This window comes from Mustela lutreola, chromosome 16 (genome assembly GCF_030435805.1).
Source record: "Mustela lutreola isolate mMusLut2 chromosome 16, mMusLut2.pri, whole genome shotgun sequence".
NCBI lineage: Eukaryota > Metazoa > Chordata > Mammalia > Carnivora > Mustelidae > Mustela > Mustela lutreola.
The window spans coordinates 26,384,105-26,402,252 of NC_081305.1; the positions used below are offsets into that span (position 1 = coordinate 26,384,105).

General features: G+C 55.4%; 1 protein-coding gene across 1 annotated transcript; it reads right to left on the minus strand.

The window, feature by feature from the left end:
- DRC7 (dynein regulatory complex subunit 7) lies at positions 1-17,780 on the minus strand. The gene is made up of 18 exons (XM_059152818.1): positions 17,688-17,780; positions 16,295-16,498; positions 15,718-15,892; positions 14,508-14,633; positions 13,580-13,774; positions 11,522-11,680; positions 10,441-10,659; positions 9,055-9,183; positions 6,908-6,980; positions 5,868-5,996; positions 5,544-5,672; positions 4,054-4,274; positions 3,167-3,382; positions 2,454-2,564; positions 2,259-2,369; positions 1,172-1,366; positions 376-515; positions 1-280 (listed from the first exon to the last, which is right to left on the minus strand). The coding sequence occupies exons 2-18, from the start codon at positions 16,480-16,482 to the stop codon at positions 187-189; spliced, it is 2,610 nt and encodes an 869-aa protein (XP_059008801.1). The 5' UTR covers positions 16,483-16,498; positions 17,688-17,780; the 3' UTR covers positions 1-186.
- Between the last annotated feature and the right edge of the window lie 368 nt (positions 17,781-18,148).

The following is an 18,148-nucleotide window of genomic DNA, read 5'->3' on the forward strand; positions in this document are numbered from 1 at the left end:
TTAAAAAAAAAAAAAAAAAAGATAGTGTGTTTATTTATAGGAACGTCATGAGAAGCAGGAGCAGACATGGCAGCTGGGAGGTGGTGTGGCAGTGAGGTCTGGTGCCCGAGGGGACGGCCTCTTGCTGGCTGTAGGGAGCTCAGGTCAGGCTCTGGAGGCAGTTTCAGCCAAGGTCCCATGAGGGCCTCAGGCGAAGACTTTCAGGAAGTCCACCAGGCGTGGGTCCTTGTGGAGCTTTTCCTCTAGGGCCAGGTACTTGAGTGGGGCCAGCTCCTTGTGACTGAGATCAGACGGAGGAACAGGAGGTGGCCAGGGCTCATGAAGCCCCACCCCAGCCTCCCGGGGGTCCTCTCCAGGCTCCCCACGCCCTCTCACCGGTTGAGCCGCTGCTCCAGGATGCGGATACGGAACATGGCCTGAGAGCAGTAACTCAGGTACCAGTCCTCGTCCTCAGGTGTCAGGGTCACCTGGTTCTCCTGGTACCACTGCTGTTTCTTCTGCAGCTCCTGGGTCTCCTGCAGGCGTGGGGAGGAGAGAACAGGGGTGGGGTGAAGAGGGCTGGCCCTCACCCAGACTGCGGCTGAAATCCCCACTGGTCCCTGGACAGCCTCACCAGGGCCGGCCCTGCCGCCACCACCCACAGAGGCCAGAGCAGCAGAAGCGGGGGCCACAAAATGCCTCGCGTGGGAGCCAGTACATGTTTAGAGGGATAGTGTGTCCAGGAGGAGCAAGGCTCAAGGCAGAGACAGGCTTGTGAACAAGTGTCCAAGGTTTTCAGAGCTTGTGTGCGAATGAAGGGCATTGTCCGCCCCCGGCGCCTGGCATAGAGCATGTCGTCGAGACTCAGTGGGATAATGCATGCCAACCACACGGTATGTGGCGGAGAGAGATGGGACAAGGGCTAGGAGTTGTTGCACCCCCACTTCCATCCACCCATCCACTCCATCCACCACCTACCCTCCAGCCACCCTTCCACCCAACAGGCAAGAACCAGGAAGGACAACTCCATGTTCTGGAAACTCCAAACACTGATAACACTCATGCCCTCATGGGTCCCTCCCAAGTGCTGGAGATGGTGAGCAGACAGCCCTGGGTCCATCTTCTGGAGGCGGACCCCGAGGTGCCCTCCCCTGCCCTGGCGGGGTGGTTCGGGGAGGGGGACTGGCCACACCTTCTCGAATCGGGCCTGGATGAGGTTGGCCTTGTCGATGAGCCGCTGCTTGAAGTCACTGAGGCACTCGTCCTTGACCCGCGCGGCCTGCCAGCGTGTCAGCTTCTCTCCCGGAGGGAGCTGGGCCAGGAACGGGGCCAGGTAGTCCAGCTGGGCCTCCACCTGCCGCAGGTGCTCCTCGTGCATCACGCGCTCCTGCGGCCAAGGTGAGTGGGAGTGGGCTGGGCCATCCAGGGCCACAGAGACCTCCCCAGCGGCTCCGCAGCAACACAGGACCACCCAAAATGAGGCCTTAAATCCAGATCCTGGTCCCTGGCGCCTCTGGGACTGAGGCATCAGAGGGAGGGGACCTCTCTGCTGTCCCTCAGAGCCAACTCTGTCTTATGTGGATTCACGTCTCTGCCTGAGCTTGGTGCATCACTCATGCTCAGCTTGCGCAATAAATGGTGGTTATAGCAATGTTAAATCGAAAGCTGCCAGGAACTCCCTCCCTTTTCCTTCTGGCCTGTGTCGGTGGATGGGGCCAGTGAGGCTGGAGATGTGGGGGGCAGCACCCATCCCCAGAGTCTAAGAGCCAGTTATTTAATGCCCTGTCCTGCCTCGCCAACCCCAAGCTATTTTTACAACTCTCCACTTGGTTGGTGTAGGGGATTTAGAAGCTGGTCTTGAAAACCCCAAATGGGCCTTGCAGTCTGAGGGTGTGACCCGGATGTCCTGAGCTGCAGATGCCTGAGAACTCAGGCTGTGGCCAGAGTCCTGACCTTGAGGGGAGCCCCAAGTGGAGGTGGGTACCGGATTTTCCTTCTGTCCCCATGCAGTAGAGACTTCGGTTTGGCCCTACCCTTGGAGCTGGGTTGGAGGAGACCTGGTCTGGACCCTGCATACTCTTCAGATCATTGTAGAAATGTTTGCCCAGCAAGGATGACCACAAGGTTGGCCTTGTGGATGGATGGCCACAATGACGTCAGTAATGTCATCCCCTATAAAGGGCTTCCTGGCAGAGTTCCTAATCATCCTTACCACCCTGGAGGCCTCTGGGGGAGGGGTCCGGGAAAAGCCAGGGCCCGGGCAGGGGAGAAACGCTCACCATGGCCTCCCGGTACTCTTTGCTCTTCTCGTTGCGCTTGGTGTCATAGATGGAGATGGTCAGGGTGTGCGCCTCCTCCTCCTCCTCTCGAAGCTTCAGGATCTCCAGCACCTGAATCGGGAAGTAAGGGAGGGCACAGTTAAGACACCCTCCACCCATGCCCCCTCTTACCAGTCCACGCTCCCATGGGTCCACCTCCAGCTCCGACTCCCAGGCCTGATGCTTGGACAACTTCTCCTCGTTCTTCAGCTTCATCATGGCCTCGTACTGGTAGAGAAGCTTCTTGGTGTGCTCCATGGGCTCCACCTGGGACAACAAGCACAGGGACTTGGTGACAAGGACAGGCAGCAATGGCTAAAGCAGTGAGCAGACTCTGGAGCCAGACTGCTTGGGTTCAAATCCTCCTCTGCCATTTTCTAGCTGTGTGACCATGAGCAGCTAGCTTAACCTCTCTGGGCCTCAGTTTCTTCATCTACAAAAACACAGATAATAAAAGATGAACTGGGGGCTCAGAGGGACTAAGGAATGTGGCAGGAGAGAGAGGGTTTAAACGAGGAAAGTCAGTCCTGCAGAGGTGGTAGGTAGGACTCTCTCCTACTCCAGTGTTGGTCCCGGGATCTGGGATCAGCTCTGTCCAGGATTGGGGGAAAGGGACAAAGGAAAAGTCTTGGCTTGCTGGGTAGTCTTTCTTGGTGGGAAAGGGGAAGATTTTCAGAGGAGCCGCAAAGACGAGGGTCCTCAGATGGGAGCTCTTGATTTTCCCAAGGGGCAGAGATGAACTTCTGGGCTGGGAACCATGAGTCTCCATCCCAGTGTTCCCAAGTCATGGTGCTGGCACTGGGGGCCCCCAGACCTTCTCCCTGCCCACCCGGCCCAGCCCTGCCAGCCAAGGGCACCCCCAGACCCACCTCAAAGCTGATGCACATGTCGGGCGTCATGATGATCTTGTTGCCCTTGCTGTCCACCTCCGTGCGCCGCAGGAACTCGCGCTTGGAGGCTGTGATGTGGTCGTCTCGGCAGTGGTAACGCAGCTGGATACGCTCCTCCGGGATCAGAAACACGCGCTCCGCCACGTCCTCGTCTGCGGGCTTCGCGGGGTTGCGGGAGAACCGCTCCGTGATTTTCTGGGAGGCCAGAACATCACAGGATGGGAGGTGGGAAAGGGGACATCTGTGCATGCCCTTGTGGGCAGAAGTAAAGGACACTCAGGGACGCTGGACTCTAGAGGCTTTGGGGGGGTTTGCGTGGAGCAGCCCTTCCTAGCCAGACAACGGCTCCCGTGGCCCTGTGGGTTCTCAGCTCCAGGCCACCTCAGCACTGTGTGGTGCTGCATTTCTTCTCTAGCTCTCTTTGCAAGAGTCTACTTGTTCACCTCCAGAGATGGGGAGCTCACCACCTCTCCAGGCACCCTGCTTTATCATTAAACACCCTTACTGCTAGGAAGAGCTCCTCTGGTACACAGCCATTAAACATAGTTGCCAAACCATTTGTAATGATGTGGAGAAAAAAGTGCACAATTCAAGGTTAAGTGAGTGCTACAGGGATCTACCCAAACCAAACCTATTAACACATGTTAATATTGGAGAGACACCCTTCTGAGGGTGCTCTTATTATAATAGTAAGGAAAAAACACATTCTTGGGCCAGTGCTGGAGGGCACAGTCTGACAGCAGGCAGCACTGGGATTGTAAAACAGGACAGGGCCCTTGGGAAAGGTGCTGTTTTCCCCATCCCAGGGTGACCTTAGCCTGCTGGACAGAGTGGGCACCCTGTCCCCAGGCCCCACGAGAGCTCACCACCATCGGCCGGGGGTTTGACTCTGCACTGTTCAGAGCCAACTTCTTGACCCTGTCCCCGAAATCCACGTGGCGGTAGGAGAGGAAGTCGGACCGTCCCTGGTAGTACTCTGTCATTGTCTTGGGCGTCTCCTCCCGCTTTATCAGGCCATCCACGCGGGCTGTTTCATAGAACTCCATGACGCGGTCCATCTCAGGCTGCATGGACTTGTACGAGTGCACTGCGGTGGGAGGTGGGGTCCCGGAAGTCCATGGGTTGAGACCAGGTACACTGGCTCCTGGCTGGAGAACCCGACCCAGGGCCCCAGGGAGTCCCTGAGTGCTCATGGGTGAGCGTGAGTTATTAGCCAATGCCCCACTGCTGGGTTCAGGTTGTTTCTAAACTTGTTATAAACAACACCGAGGGGAACATCCGCAGTGTGCATTCTGTAATTCTTGCCTATTATTTGCTCAGGGCAAATTCACCAGCAGTAGCACTGTTGGTCAAATATTTTTAAATATTTAAATATATTTAATATATAAATATAATATATATAAATATATTTATTTTTATATATTTTATTTATATAAAAATCTTTATATATTTATATATTTTATATAACATATAAATATATTTAATATTTAAATATATTAAATATAAATATAATAAATGTAAATATATAACAATATATATTTAAATATTTTTAAAAATATTTATTTATTTATTTATTTGAGAGAGGGAGACTATGGGCAGGATGAGGGGCAGAGGGAGAAGCAAACTCTCCGCTGAGCGGGGAGCCTGATGTGGGGCTTGATCCTGGGACTCTGGGATCATGACCTGAGCCACCCAGGCAACCCAAGCATACATATTTTAAAGCTACGATTATGTTGCCCAACTGCTTTCCCGGAAAGTTGCACCAATTTGCTGTCCTACCAGTAGTGACAGGGAGTAACTCTCTGCTGCTTGGCTCATGCCTCACTGGACCACTTTTGTCATCTTTGCAACACGAAGCTTGTGAGACGGTTCCTTATTTCCTTCGTTCATTTATTCACGCCTTTCTTCCTTGTATTTCAACCACCAAGTGAGACGGATCCCTTTTTCAGATCTATATTAACACTATGTTTTTCTTTTTGTGCGTCCTTAGTTAAGCTATTGATTCTCTCTCAAGACGTGTCCTTCCCTCGCTCCCGAGCCTCAAGGGCTCATGGCCACACCCCTGCTCTCTATCGTCCTTGTGGGCACATGTATCGGCTTTGCTGCTCAGCATTCTGACCCCTTGGAAATATGCACCCCCCCCCCCCATGGACCCAGCCTTAACCGCAGAATGGGCCTGTGGCCACGGTTTTTTACTTTACTGGAGGCACATTTGTCACATTTCCCTGGATTTTCTGCACTTCCTCTGACCTCCCACACATCTGATTTGCTCAGGGAAGCAGGGGTGCTGTCTGTTGCCTGCCTCCCCCCCGCCACCCTCCGGACTCCTGCTGGACTGGCAGTGGGGTCCACTCACCACGCAGGGCCTGGGGATGGCCTGGCTTGAAGTAGTCGATATTCAGGCCTGTGTTCTTGTTGATGTGTTTCAGCTCTAGCATGTCCTCCCGGTGCTGGTACCACTCCTTTATCTCCAAAGTCTCTGTACCTGTGGGGACCAATCGGTGCCTGCTGCAGAAGGCCAGCTCCCCCCAGCCTCCGTCCCCACAACCCTCTTCCCAGCACACAGAGGCCAGCGGGGCCCACACTCACACCAAGAGACTGGCAGTGACGTGCCCAAGGTCACAAAGCGTGCTGGGGAAACTGGCTCTCCTGCCCCAGCAGCCGGGGCTGCCTGCCTTACACTCCAAGTCCTCGTAGGTGGTGAGGCGGCACACGAGGCCATCGCTGTTGAGATACGGGGCCCACTTCTCCAGCTTCGCCCTCTTGTACTGGATCACCTTCTTCCCATTTGGGCAGCGGGTCTCGAACGCTGTGGATGCAGAATGGGCTGGGGTCCCTCCTCCCCAGGTCGGGGGACAGGAGGGCCGATCCCACGCAGCCACTCACTGGGTCACGGCACTAAACTTCTCCAGGCCCCAGGCCCGGTCCGGGGAGGCAGAGGGAAGTAGGCAGAGGGATCTGCCCTGGAACAGTTCTCAGGTTCGAGCCTGGCCAGGGGAGCCAGCCAGACCATGCCGCTTGCTCACTGCCAGACCTCTGCCCGCATGGCTCGCTCTCTGCTGGAGCCACCATCCCTTCCTGCCCTTACTGGGCTGACTTCCCACCCCTCAAAACTTAGCTCAGACTCCTCCTCCTCCTGGAGACCCTTCCTGCCCACCTATTCCCAGCATCCCAAACCAGAGGCCTGAGCTGCGTGTTCCTCCGCTGGTGTCCGTGGTGCCCTCTCTAGCCCTTCCCACTCCATTGGAAGAGCCTATGCCCTCGCTGTGGGCCTCGTCACTCCAAAACAGGAACCTCAACAGCCCCTAGATGCTGGCACAGAACTCCAGTGTCCATGCCCGGCTGCATTCTCGAGCCACTCCTCCCTGGTCCGGACACCTCCACTCCCCTGGGTACTACGCAGCTTGGCCTTCTCCTGGCCAGGGACCAGGGGGCGGGGGAGGGAGAGGAATGACTGGGCCCTGGTCCTCCGTCGTTTATTACCCACACTCCATCAGCCAGGACAGGTCAACCGAGCCCCCTCCTGCACGCCAGAGCAGTGCCAGGCCCTTGTCCACGGAGCTGAGTGCGCAAGGCAGGAAGGAGGCGGCCCAGAGTCCCTGCTCAGACCAGGGTGCGACGGAAGGCAGGAGGGGTGGAAATGAGGGGCCCAGGCAGCTTCTGCGGACTCCCCTGAACCAGTCCTGGGGAGGCCAGGGAACAGAGATCCACGTAGGCTACCTTCAGGGGAGATCTCAATCTGTTCCACCCAGGAAGGCGGCATGTCGAAACTCTTGTCCTCATCTTCCTTGCCCTGTGGGGAGAGGCGGGGAGGGGGCAGGCTCTGGTCAGGCCTGGTCCTGAGAGCGGAAGCTAGAAGCAGAGCCTCCATCTTGCCCCCCAGGGCCCAGCCACAGGGTCTCTCAGCTCCCCCAGGGGAGCCAGAGTCACGGGCATCTCTGATGTGGTAGAGAGGAAGAGGCGGCAGCGCAGGAACCCTCCCTTGACCCACTTGACTAGGACAGTGATCCCAGCCCCTGTGTGCCCAACCTTCAGTCAGTCAGCGTGGGCACCATGTGCAGCCACTGGTCCTCCCTTAAGAGAGAGGCTTCTGGAGTCTGGTGGACCCAAGCCCCACCTGCAGGGTGCAGCCCACACACGTGGGCAGGTAAGTCCCTTCACTGCTTTGAGCCTGTTTCCTATTAACAGGACCACGAGGGAGGATGAACAGATAGAATGTATATAAATCACTTGAGACACCACCTCCCTCCTGTTTGTTTTTGTTTTCCTTTCCGAGCCTTAGTTTCTCCATCTGTAAAATAAGACCTGCTTTACACAAATGGTCCTCAGGCGAGGTAACTGTGAAAACCGGGAAGAGTTTTTCTCAATTTCAAACGTTCCACAAACGTTGCTTACATCTAGAGGCCACTAGGGGGCGGCAGTGCCCCGACATTTACTGCCAGGGAGGCTCTCTGGTCTCCAGAGGTGAGGATGCTGTACCAAGCTCCTCGTGGCCACGGTCTCATTTTATCCCGGAGCTGTCCAGAGGATATAGAACAGAGTCCCTGTTCAGAACGCAGACTTGGGAGCCAGACTGTCAGATCCCAGGTTCAAGCCCAAGCTCTACCACTCACTGGCCATTGACCTTTGGGTATATTACTCCCCCCCTTCTGTGTGTAAGTCTTCCCATCTGTAAAACAGGATGACAATAATGATAAACGATAATATGAACGCCCACCTCACCAGGTGGCTGTAAAGATTTGGACAAGTTAATTCAGGTTAAGCACCTGCTAATTCAGGTTAAGTGCCTCCTGGCCCTGGGGACCGTGGGAGTGTTCCGGACTGTGATGGGCTCAATTGTGTCCCCCTAATCAGGTCCTGACCCCCAGGACCTCAGATGGTGACTATATTTGGAGATAGGCTCTTTCAAGAGGTAGTTAAGGTAAAATGAGGTCATTGGGGGTGGGCCATAATCCCACATGACTGGTGTCCTTGCTTGAAGAGATTAAGACATGCGTACAGAATGACCACGTGAAGACAGAGAGAAGACAGCTATCTACAGGCCAAGGAGAGGGGCTCAGAAGAAGCCAAAATGCTGACACATTGGTCTTGGACCTCCAGAACTAGGAGAGAATTAATTTCTGTTGTTTAAGCCTCTCAGTGTGTGGTACTTGGCTATGGCAGCTCTGGCCCCCTGATATCCCTAGTCCTATTACTGCGGATATAATTGATCTCAACCCCTCCTCCCTTCCACTTTACATACAGACAATGAAACTGAAGCTCTCCATGATTGGGAAGTTTGCCCAAGGTGACACAGCCAAGAGCTAAGGCCTCTGGGCCCCGACACCCAGGCACAGGTCCTCACGGAGACCTGCCTAGAAGGGCTCCCGACTAGGCGATGGGAGAAGGACGCTGACACCAGGGGGAAGGCCCCAGGCCAATGAAGGGCCGCGAAGACAGACAAGAAAGGCCTGGAAGCATGTGAGGGGGATCATGGTGGCTATGCAGGAAGGCCTGGAAGTGAGCCCAGGGCTGCGGTCAAGGTTTTATCATGCCTATTGCTGGGACATGCTCTTTACAGAAACAGGGCATTGACCAGGGTGGGCTGCATGGGAGCCAGGAGACCCAGATGCAAGTCCCAGCCCTTCCCTACCCGCCCCCCCCCCACAACCCCAGGAGTTCCTGGGCAGGTCCATGGACTTGTCTAGGTCTCAGTTTGCCCATCTATAAATTGAGAGCATGGTCCAGGCCCCTCTGCTTTGGGGAATCTACAATCGGTTCCTCTGGCCCATTCCCCTCCAATACACACACACGTGATAGAGATGTTGGTCGGGTTGGCCTGATGGAAGCCCCATCCCACCGCCGGCCCCCACGCCGCGAAGACCCACCAGGTTCTCCATATCTTCATCATCATTCATCCCGTCGTCCTCTTCCTCAGCCACAGCCAGTTGAGGCTTGTCAGTCCCCAAGAGCAGGTACTCCCACCTCACAGGGTCTCCCAGGTCAAAGACCAAGTCCTGATGGGGGAAGGATCAGCTGAGCCCCAGGGCCAGCATGCCCCATCCTGTTCACAAGGCAGGGGGTGGGGGGCAGGCAGCTGCACCCAGAGTAGAAGAGGGACCCGGGCCTGGGTCTCAGCGGGGCAGAATGTCGGCTCCCGGCAGCCTCTGCGAGTCCATGCCCATCCTCCTCATTTCAACAGGGAAACTGAGGCCCGCCCCCTCCGCCAGACTCCCATGAAGAAATTGTGCTGTTGGTCTCCATGAGACTTGGCAGCTCTCTGGCCTGGGATGGGCCCGGAGGTGGAGGTTATCCCGCCCTGTCAGGGGAGCGTCCCAAGCAGGGTTTAGAGCAGACGCAAGCCAGCAACATTTTATGGGACAGGGAAATGGTAGGTTTGAAAAAGGGCCACCTCACGGTTTTTCCCTATGCCGGGGAGAGGGGGACTAGGCAGGCACACAAGGAATTGCACAGAGGAGACAGGTGGGAATTTCTCTTCCGTGGGGTGGGACCCCCAGCTGCTTTTCATCCAGCCTACCTGAACTCAGGTGGGCGGCTCAATGAATTTCCATAAATTGGACACACCTGGTTTCCTGCACCCAGATCAAGAAATAACACATTGCCCACACTCCAGAAAGCCCTCCTGTGTCCAGTTAGGACCCTTCCCCAAACGTGTGCATGTATTTCTAAATTATGTTATGTGGCACTGGGTTTTATTTATGTGTATACACAAAGACACACACACAGACACCTCTGTGTATATGCACATAGAAATATGGGAATTCACTGTACACTTAGGATAAGCTTACTGTTCTGCATGTATGTTGGACTTCAATACATCATTTAAAAAAAAAAATCATTCAGAACCACCTAGGTGGCTCAGTGGTTTAAAGCCTCTGCCTTCGGCTCAGGTCATGATCCCAGGGTCCTGGGGTCGAGCCCCACATCGGACTCTGCTTAGCAGGTAGCCTGCTTCCTCCTCTCTCTCTGCCTGCCCCTCTGCCTACTTGTAATCTCTGTCTGTCAAATAAATAAATAAAATATTTTTAAAAAATCATTCATACGAAAACAATCCACATTTTGTAAGGATACACATTTCAAAGAGATATTAATCATATTAGATAATAATATTAGAATGGTTATGTCTGGTTATGTCTGGACAGAGACAGCCCTGGGGAAAGTCTGGAGCTCTGTGGCAGCCAGCTTGCCCCACAGGGAACCCTCACCCCACCCCAGGACTGCCTGTCACACTGGCCCCGCGCTGGGCCCAGTACCTTGCAGCCGTTCCAACAGTCCTGCATGTTGACCCAGTAGTTCTTATGGTTCCAGAGACTCTCGATGCCCAGGAAGTGGTCGTCCTGGGTGCTGTAGCTGCGAGCCGTGAGTGGGTCAATGAAAAAGCTCTCAGGCACCTCGCGCTTCCCCGACAGCACCAGGACCCACGCGTGCACCCGGAGGCCATGCAGGGGGTCGATCTTTGCTTTCTCCAGCTCCTGCACAGGGAAGGTGGGTAAGTAGGTAAGCATGGACCGATGGGTGGGAAGGGGGGTGTCGGGGCCCAAACATCTCCCCACGGCTGGACAACCAGCAGGAGAGCTGACTTCCGGTCCAGAGTGCAGTTTTCCTCGCTGCATGACCTTGAGGACATCACCTCACTTCTGAGCCTGTTTTCTTATCGATACAGTGGGAGAGTCCGAGTTTATCTGTAGTTTACGAACTGGGTCCTTTGGCTGCCCTAGAGCATCTGGGCTTTACTGGATTTCTGCATTGCCATTCTGGGTGGGATTTTATCCAAAGGAAGGTAGGGGCCACTGTGGGGCTTCCTCCTCTGCTTCCCCCGGGAAGGAGAGTGACTGTCACGTTCATTATTGCATCCACAGAGCCTGGACGAGAGGAGATGCTCAGCAAATACTGCATGGAAGGGAAGGAAAGGGAGGAAGGAAGGGAAAGAGGGAGCAGGGGAGAGACGAGGGTGGACGAAAGGAGAGCTGGAGGGTGGGTGGGACGATGGAGACCTAGGAGGACCGAGAGCAGGGAGGACAGATGGGCAGTGTATGCAGGGAGGTCTTTAGGGAAAGAGCCTGGAACCAGGAGAACATCACAGCCCAGCATGGAATGAATGCGTGGCCTCACGCAGTAGAGCTCTCTGATATGAGGAATCTATCGCAGAAGCCGGCTGACCACCAGGGACAGATTCCCACATTGCTGGGCAGAGGTGGGGGGTGGCGGGGCATGGGGGGGGGGGATGTGGATCTAGGGTCCACGGACACATCCCCTCCCTGCCCTGTGTCAGCTCTCCGCTGCTAGCCGCCTCTCCTGGAGAGCTGAGCACAGGGACCCGAGGAAGGGACCCACCAGGAGGCGCTGTTCCTCCTCCTTCCACCGCTTTTCCTTCTCCCCTTGGATCTCCTGCTGCTTCTTCATCTTTTGCTCCTGCTCGAACCTGCTGCTCAGGTCTCTGGGCGGTTTAATGGCGTACTTCTTAGGTGGTACCTTCTCTTCTTCCTGCACCACCTGTCACCCAACGAGAGAAGAAGGATCAGCCGCCCTGCATCGCCCAGCCCTCGGACCAGGAGGTCACAGCTGCTCCGGAACCGCCGGCCCCCAGGCTTTTTGGTGCTAAATGCAGGAGCCTCGGCTCCCACTTCCCTGACTTCAGGCCCTTCTGGAGAATGGGACGGAAACAGTAAGAACCATCTCCCCAGGCTTGTTCTGAGAAGCAAAGACAAGGAAATGCCCACGTGAGGTGCCAGGCACCACAGGGATCGGGGGATGTGATCTTCTCCCCTTCGTTGCCCATGGCCCTTTCTGCCTACGATCCGGATCTGATCTAGAAAGTGGGCGAATTGTGGGGAGTTGGAGTTCCCAGATTCTGTCATTGGAGGGTTTCAGGCGCTGACTTAGAGTTTGCTGGGTTAGGAAGGAGACGGAAGCCTGTGTGCGTGCGTGTGTGTGTGTGTGCGTGTGCATGTGTGTGTGTGCGTGCGCATGTGTGTGCCTAAGAGTGTGTGCTAGCTGGCAAGAAAAGTGTCCTGGGCACAACACCACAGAAGCTGCAGATGTCCCCAGGGCCTGGGACAGCGAGGAGGGGAAATGTCGGTCTCCGCACCCTGGAGTCCACCAGGTGGGGCCTGGGCCCCGCCGGGTCTCCTGCCCCAGACACCGCTGGGGCCTGACTCTGATCACGGAGCCCTGGAATCAGTCCAGTCCACAAACAACATTTTCTGTCTGTACTGTGGCTAGTTCTCAAATGCAAAAAGATGCTTTTTGATTCCTAAAATTAAATGCATTTAAGAGTGTTTCTTGGGGCACCTGGGTGGCTCAGATGGTTAAGTGTTTGCCTTCAGCTCAGGTCATGATCTCCAGGTCCTGGGACTGAACTCCAGCTCAGCAGGGCGTCTGCTTCTCCCTCTCCCTCTGCCTCTCCCCCTCCGTATGCATATTCTCTCTCTCTCTCTCTCTCTCAAATGAATAAATAAAATCTTTTTTTTTTTAAGAGTGTTTCTTGTGTCCACAGCAGCCTCTAGCCATGGGGGGCTGTCAGTCAGCAGAGAGAAAAACATGACCACAACCTGCTGGAGGGTTAGCGGTAATTTTTTGCTATTAAAAATTTTTGCGGGGGTTCCTGGGAGGGTTAAGCAACCAACTCTTGTTTTTGGCTCAGGCCATGATTCAGGGTTGTGAGATCGAGCCCTGAATCGGGCTCCGTGCTCAGTGGGAAGGCTGCTTGGCATTTTCTCTTTGCCTCTGCCTCTCTCCCCCCACCCCTGCTTTCTCTCAATAACTAAATAAAATTTTTTTTTAATTTTTATTATTTTTTAAAGATTTTATTTATTTTTATTTGACAGAGAGAGATCACAAGTAGGCAGAGAGGCAGGCAGAGAGAGAGGAAGGGAAGCAAGCTCCCTGCTGAGCAGAGAGCCCGATGCAGGGCTCAATCCCAGGACCCTGGGATCATGACCTGAGCCCAAGGCAGAGGCTTTAACCCACTGAGCCACCCAGGCGCCCCAATAAAATCTTTTTTAAAAGGGGGAGTCTTTTGAATTGGGGGATGGAGGAAAAAAAGAGCAAACAAAATGTCTATCCATTTGTCTGTTTTTTCCTTACATGAAAGCGGCTGGGTGGATTTTTATCACATGTCAGGTAAATCTGGGGGAGAGTGACCTAAGACAGAAGCCATGCAGCGGTCACAGAAGTCACCCCGCGAGGAGCGGTAGCTGAAAGTGAGTTAGGACAAGGGAAGGGGGGACAGCGGTTTGGAAAACTGAGCTGTGCGTGCCTAAGGGACAGACCCACCCGGGCTGGAATGGACCGCAAGCAGCCGGCAGAGGCTCGGTGAGCGGCTGGGCAGGGCTGGGAGACACAGGGACGCACTGTGTTAGGGAGGGTGCGTCTTGCAGGAGCCCCGCATACCTCCTTGTGCTTCATGGTGAGCGGACACACATCCCGCGTCAGGTCCATCTGGCAGAGGTCCTGCGAGCCATAGCCGTTGACACAGTAGGCGTCGTAGCCGGCGCCAATGAGCATGGAGCAGAGCAGCGTGCTGAAGTCGAAGCAGTTCCCCTTCTGGTGCTTGAGCACCGTGGTGGAGGAGTACAGGTGCGAGGGCTGGCCGGAGACGGCTGGTCAGCGACAGCTGGTCAGCACCGCCGGCCCCGCAGCACCCCCACCTCCCCATCTATCCCCATTGGCCAGCAGCTAGGCACTGGGCCAGTGCACAGGCTGGATCCCCACCCCTTCCCAGGCTCCCCTGCTTTGTCAAGTTGGGGAGCCTCCTAAAAATGGGATGGGAGCCACAGCCTGTGTAGAAAGCACAACCCACATTTGCCTGTACTTTTAAGTGCCCAAGGACTTCCTGATGGGAACGACCCTGTGGATGATGGAAGCTTCTGGTCTAAAGCTCTCTGATTGATCTTTCCTTCCCTTCCCTTTCTCAGTTCTCCACCATGTACCCACCCCTTTCTCCCTCGCTCCCTCCATTCTCAGTTGGGAAACAGACTGAGCTGGACAGAAACCCCAAGATGGGGCCACAGGTCACAGGCAACGGGGTCCTCCCCCTCTCTCCTTTCCCCATCTCCTGAAGTCTTAAAAGGAAGACTCTGAAGGCAGAAGGAGGCAAAGAGGTAGGAGCCAGGAGACCAGGCTTGCTGTGTGACCTCAGGCAAGTGGCCATCCCTCTCTGGGCCCATTTCCCCACCCCCACCCCCTGGTGTGGGGGTGAGCTCTGAGGGACTCAGACCAGACAGACCATGGGCTGTGGCCTGAGCCTCCCTCTCCCTACCTCCCTGGCTTCTCATCTAAGCCTCAAGGGCCTAAGGATGCTCCTTGGGGTGGCACTCACTGGCTGAAGGGGGTCAGGCAGGGGCACCATGGAGAGGAAGTCTGAGACGAACTGGGCACAGCTGTCCCAGTTGTAGAGCTCGGGGTAGGGCATCAGCGTGGGCCGGATGGTTGTGCTCACGAACTTCTGCAAGGGGAGAGACCACAGGCCCCAGAGAGGGCACCCTTCCTGGGGGAGGCCGATGCACCCTGGAAGCCAGAGCCTAGAGTAGGGGGAGTGCGGAAGGCTCTCCAGGCCTCTCTGGGCCTCAGGCTCCCCGCAGTGCCTCAGGAGCTGGAGAAAGGGGTCCCTCAACGCCACTCCAGGCCGAACTGAATGTAGAATAAGCTTGCACCCCACTGAGCACCACCAGCCCAGGCACCACCTCCTGCTCCCCCAACGGCCCTGTATGTCAGGCCCACTGGCAGGTGGGGAAACTGAGGTTCCGGGAAGTGAGCTGATTCGCTCAGGGTCACTGGCAGCAGCAGCGCTGGTCTGTCTGGCTCTCAAGCACCCTCCCAGTGTGAGGGGACTAGTGCTGGCAGAGCCCTCAAGGGGCTGCTGTCCGGGGTCCCAAACAGCACCTCTAGGGTCTCCCTGTAGATGTGAGGAAGGCCTGCCAGCACAGGGTCCCCCCAGCCCCACCCCTGCAGGCTCACTGACTGCAGCTGGGCAAGTAAGTGCTGCAGCATTACCAGCTCAAAAGAAGGGGGGGAGGGCGGGGACCTGCAGGGGAGTCACTGAGTCTCACATGCTGGCAGCTCCTACAAATGCTAAAAATCACCACGTGGACCAAGTCAAACAGCCTGTGAGTCCCTGTCAGCCCATGGGCTACTGTTTGCAAAGCATTGCAAGCATTCCTATTCTGCCATTCCATACACTGATGGAGAAACTGAGGCCTAGAGAGACTCAAGGCTGGCAGGAAGAAGGCCAGTGCTCAGGTCTCGGTCCATTTCATTTCATTTCTCTGTCCTTCCAGGACAGAGCTGGTGTCTGGGGTTGGAGACAGCGGTGGTCCAACCAGCCCTTTAGTTGAGCCTGGGGTCTCCAGGCCACCACAACCTCTCTCCTCGCCATCTCCCCCAGGGTAATTCACACCGAGCCTGCTGGGGCCCACTGGCATTTGAGTTTCTGCTGTCCCCAGATACAAGCTCTGATCCACGAGCTTTGGCCCATCCCCTCAACCCTCTGCTTTCCAGTCTCTGTCCTGCCCTCCACAACCCGGCCTTACAGGCACTTGGCACTCGTTCAGCGGGTGCAGGAAAAGGGGCACGCGATCCGGGCACAGGTGGCTGTACTGGCGGGCGAAATTGTCCGCCACCTGCAGCAAGTGTTCCTCCTTGAGCGTGTTGCTTCGGTAGGAGAGCGGGAGCTTGGAGATGTCGATAGTGTCCTTGGTAACGATCCTGTGCTCACGAGAGGATAGGCCTGAGCCCATGTGAGGCTGTGCCTGGCCCACAGGGAGCCATCCGCCCACCGTAGCTGACTCTATCCCTTTCTCCTGGAATCCTCACAATTGCCCAGAAAAGGGATATCGTTACTATCATGTGCACTTTTAAACAGAGAAGAGAACAGAGGTCCAGAGAGGCTGAGTGACTTGCCCAGGGTCAAACAGCTCATGAGGGGCAGAGAGGGGACTCGGCCCAGGCAGACGGAAAGCAGAGCGCTCACACATATCTGCTTCCCTCTAGGTCCGGTCCTGCCTCCCAACCCTGGGGCCGCTACCCTGTCTAGGCTCTTCTTTTGCCCGGCCCCTGTCTGACCCTCGCCAGGGCTGCCTGGCCCAGAGCCCCCAACCTGACACGCACAAGGGCTGCTCCGGGATGACGATCTCAATCTCTGACAGCTTCTTCTCCAGGTCTCTGAGCATCTCCTGCGTCATGGGCGGTTCCTCCCTCCGCGTCTCCAGGGGCCTCGTCATCTTCTCGCCTCTCTCGGCCGCCTCTTCCCGCTCAGCCTCCTCCTCCTCCTCCACTTTCTCCTTCAGGACCTCCATCCCGGCACGTCCCTGGCTGTCTCCAGACAGAGAACCCGTGGGAGGGATAAATGCACTCAGAATGGCCCACTTCTGCCCCCAAGACCACCTGTGTCTCTGGGAGGTGGTTTAGAGGGGGGGGGGGAAGTGAGCCCCTCTTCAACTTCCCTTCCATCAAGGAGAAAGCCTAGCTTGAGGTCAGCATGTCTGGAACACGTTTCTAACATTTGCAGATCTCCCTCCGAGACAAAGACAGAGCAGGCTGCAGGTTGAAAGCTACGGTCCGGGCTACAGCAGGTGCCCAAACTTACCAACGTTGCTTTATTTATTTTAATTATTCACCACTATCTTCTCTTTGTGGCAAGTGATGTTAGAGAGGTAGGGATTACAGGGGAAAGGAAAGAAAGAAAGGTAACATGACCAAACTTGGAGCCGAGGCCCCAAAAAGGCAAGGGCAGGCTGTCACTGGGCACCTGGGCAAGGGGCAGGTGTGTGGGGGGTAACATAGCCTGTGCTCTCCGGGTCGAGCCCTGTGTCGGCCCGCAGGACGGAGGTTGCAGAGAAATGGCTTGGGGTGGGGAGAAATCCCCACACATTTGGTGACCAGAAGTGTCGGGGCTGAAGTGTCCTGAGTGAGAAGTAAAAGAGATAGGACACTGAACTGAGTTTTTCTGTTACAGACTCAGAGGCAGTCCCTCATTGGGTACCCACTTTGCAGATGAGAAAATGGAGACCTAGAGAGGTTAAGGGAAGTCCCTAAAATCACACAGAGCTGGTAAGTAGCAGATCTAGGGTTTGAGCCCATAGATTTCTGGCTCTGGAAACGCTTCAGGGCCTACTGACATAGGGAAGCCCTACAAGGGATGGGGCAGGGGCAGAGGTAAGTGAAGAAGGAAGTGGAGAGAAGGACAAAGTGTATGCGGGCAGCAGGGGGTCACAGCTGTGACTGGCACTGGGACAGGACCTGAGCCCGAGGTCCCAGACACCTTTATCAGAGGTGGACTGGGCTAGAACCTGCCACACGTATCCCCCACACCAGGCTGCCCTGTCCACTACAGCCCAGTTTGGAGAGGGCAGACCCTGCCCAGAGGCCCTCCTCACCCCGCAGACCCTTTTCTGCACCCCTCGTTGGCAGCAGTGCCCAACACCCCTTCCCCCAGAAAGATGAAGGGCAGAAAGCCCCCAAGCAGAAAAAGCCCCCTTCCCACGTCCACTCTACTTCTTACCCTGCCACCAGCTACCTCAGGTCCTCTGCTCCCTCCTCAACCCTCTGAGGACAGCCTGGGCTGTCTGTTTGCCCATCTCCATGGTAACAGCTTTCCAAGCCCAGAGCGGTTCTGGGAGAGGAGGCTTCTGGGAAATGTAGTCTTCTATCACTTTCCAGGTCTGGGCCCAGAAGACCATCTGTGGTAGGTCACTCAGCAAGTGACAGGCTGGAGTCAGTTTGTGCCTGCTCGCAAGAGTTGACTTAAAATTTCAGAAATGTTTGCGAGCCAGTTGACAGACTGCCATGATCACACATTAAGTGATGAAAACATAAATAGATGATGTTAAAAACAAAGGTATTTATAACTCATCACTTTTTCATTATTTGACTGCATTTTGCTAGCATTTATGTTCTTGAAGTTACTTATGACAACTGTATCTGTATAATGGAAATGTTATATAAGGGCGAGCTACTCTGAAT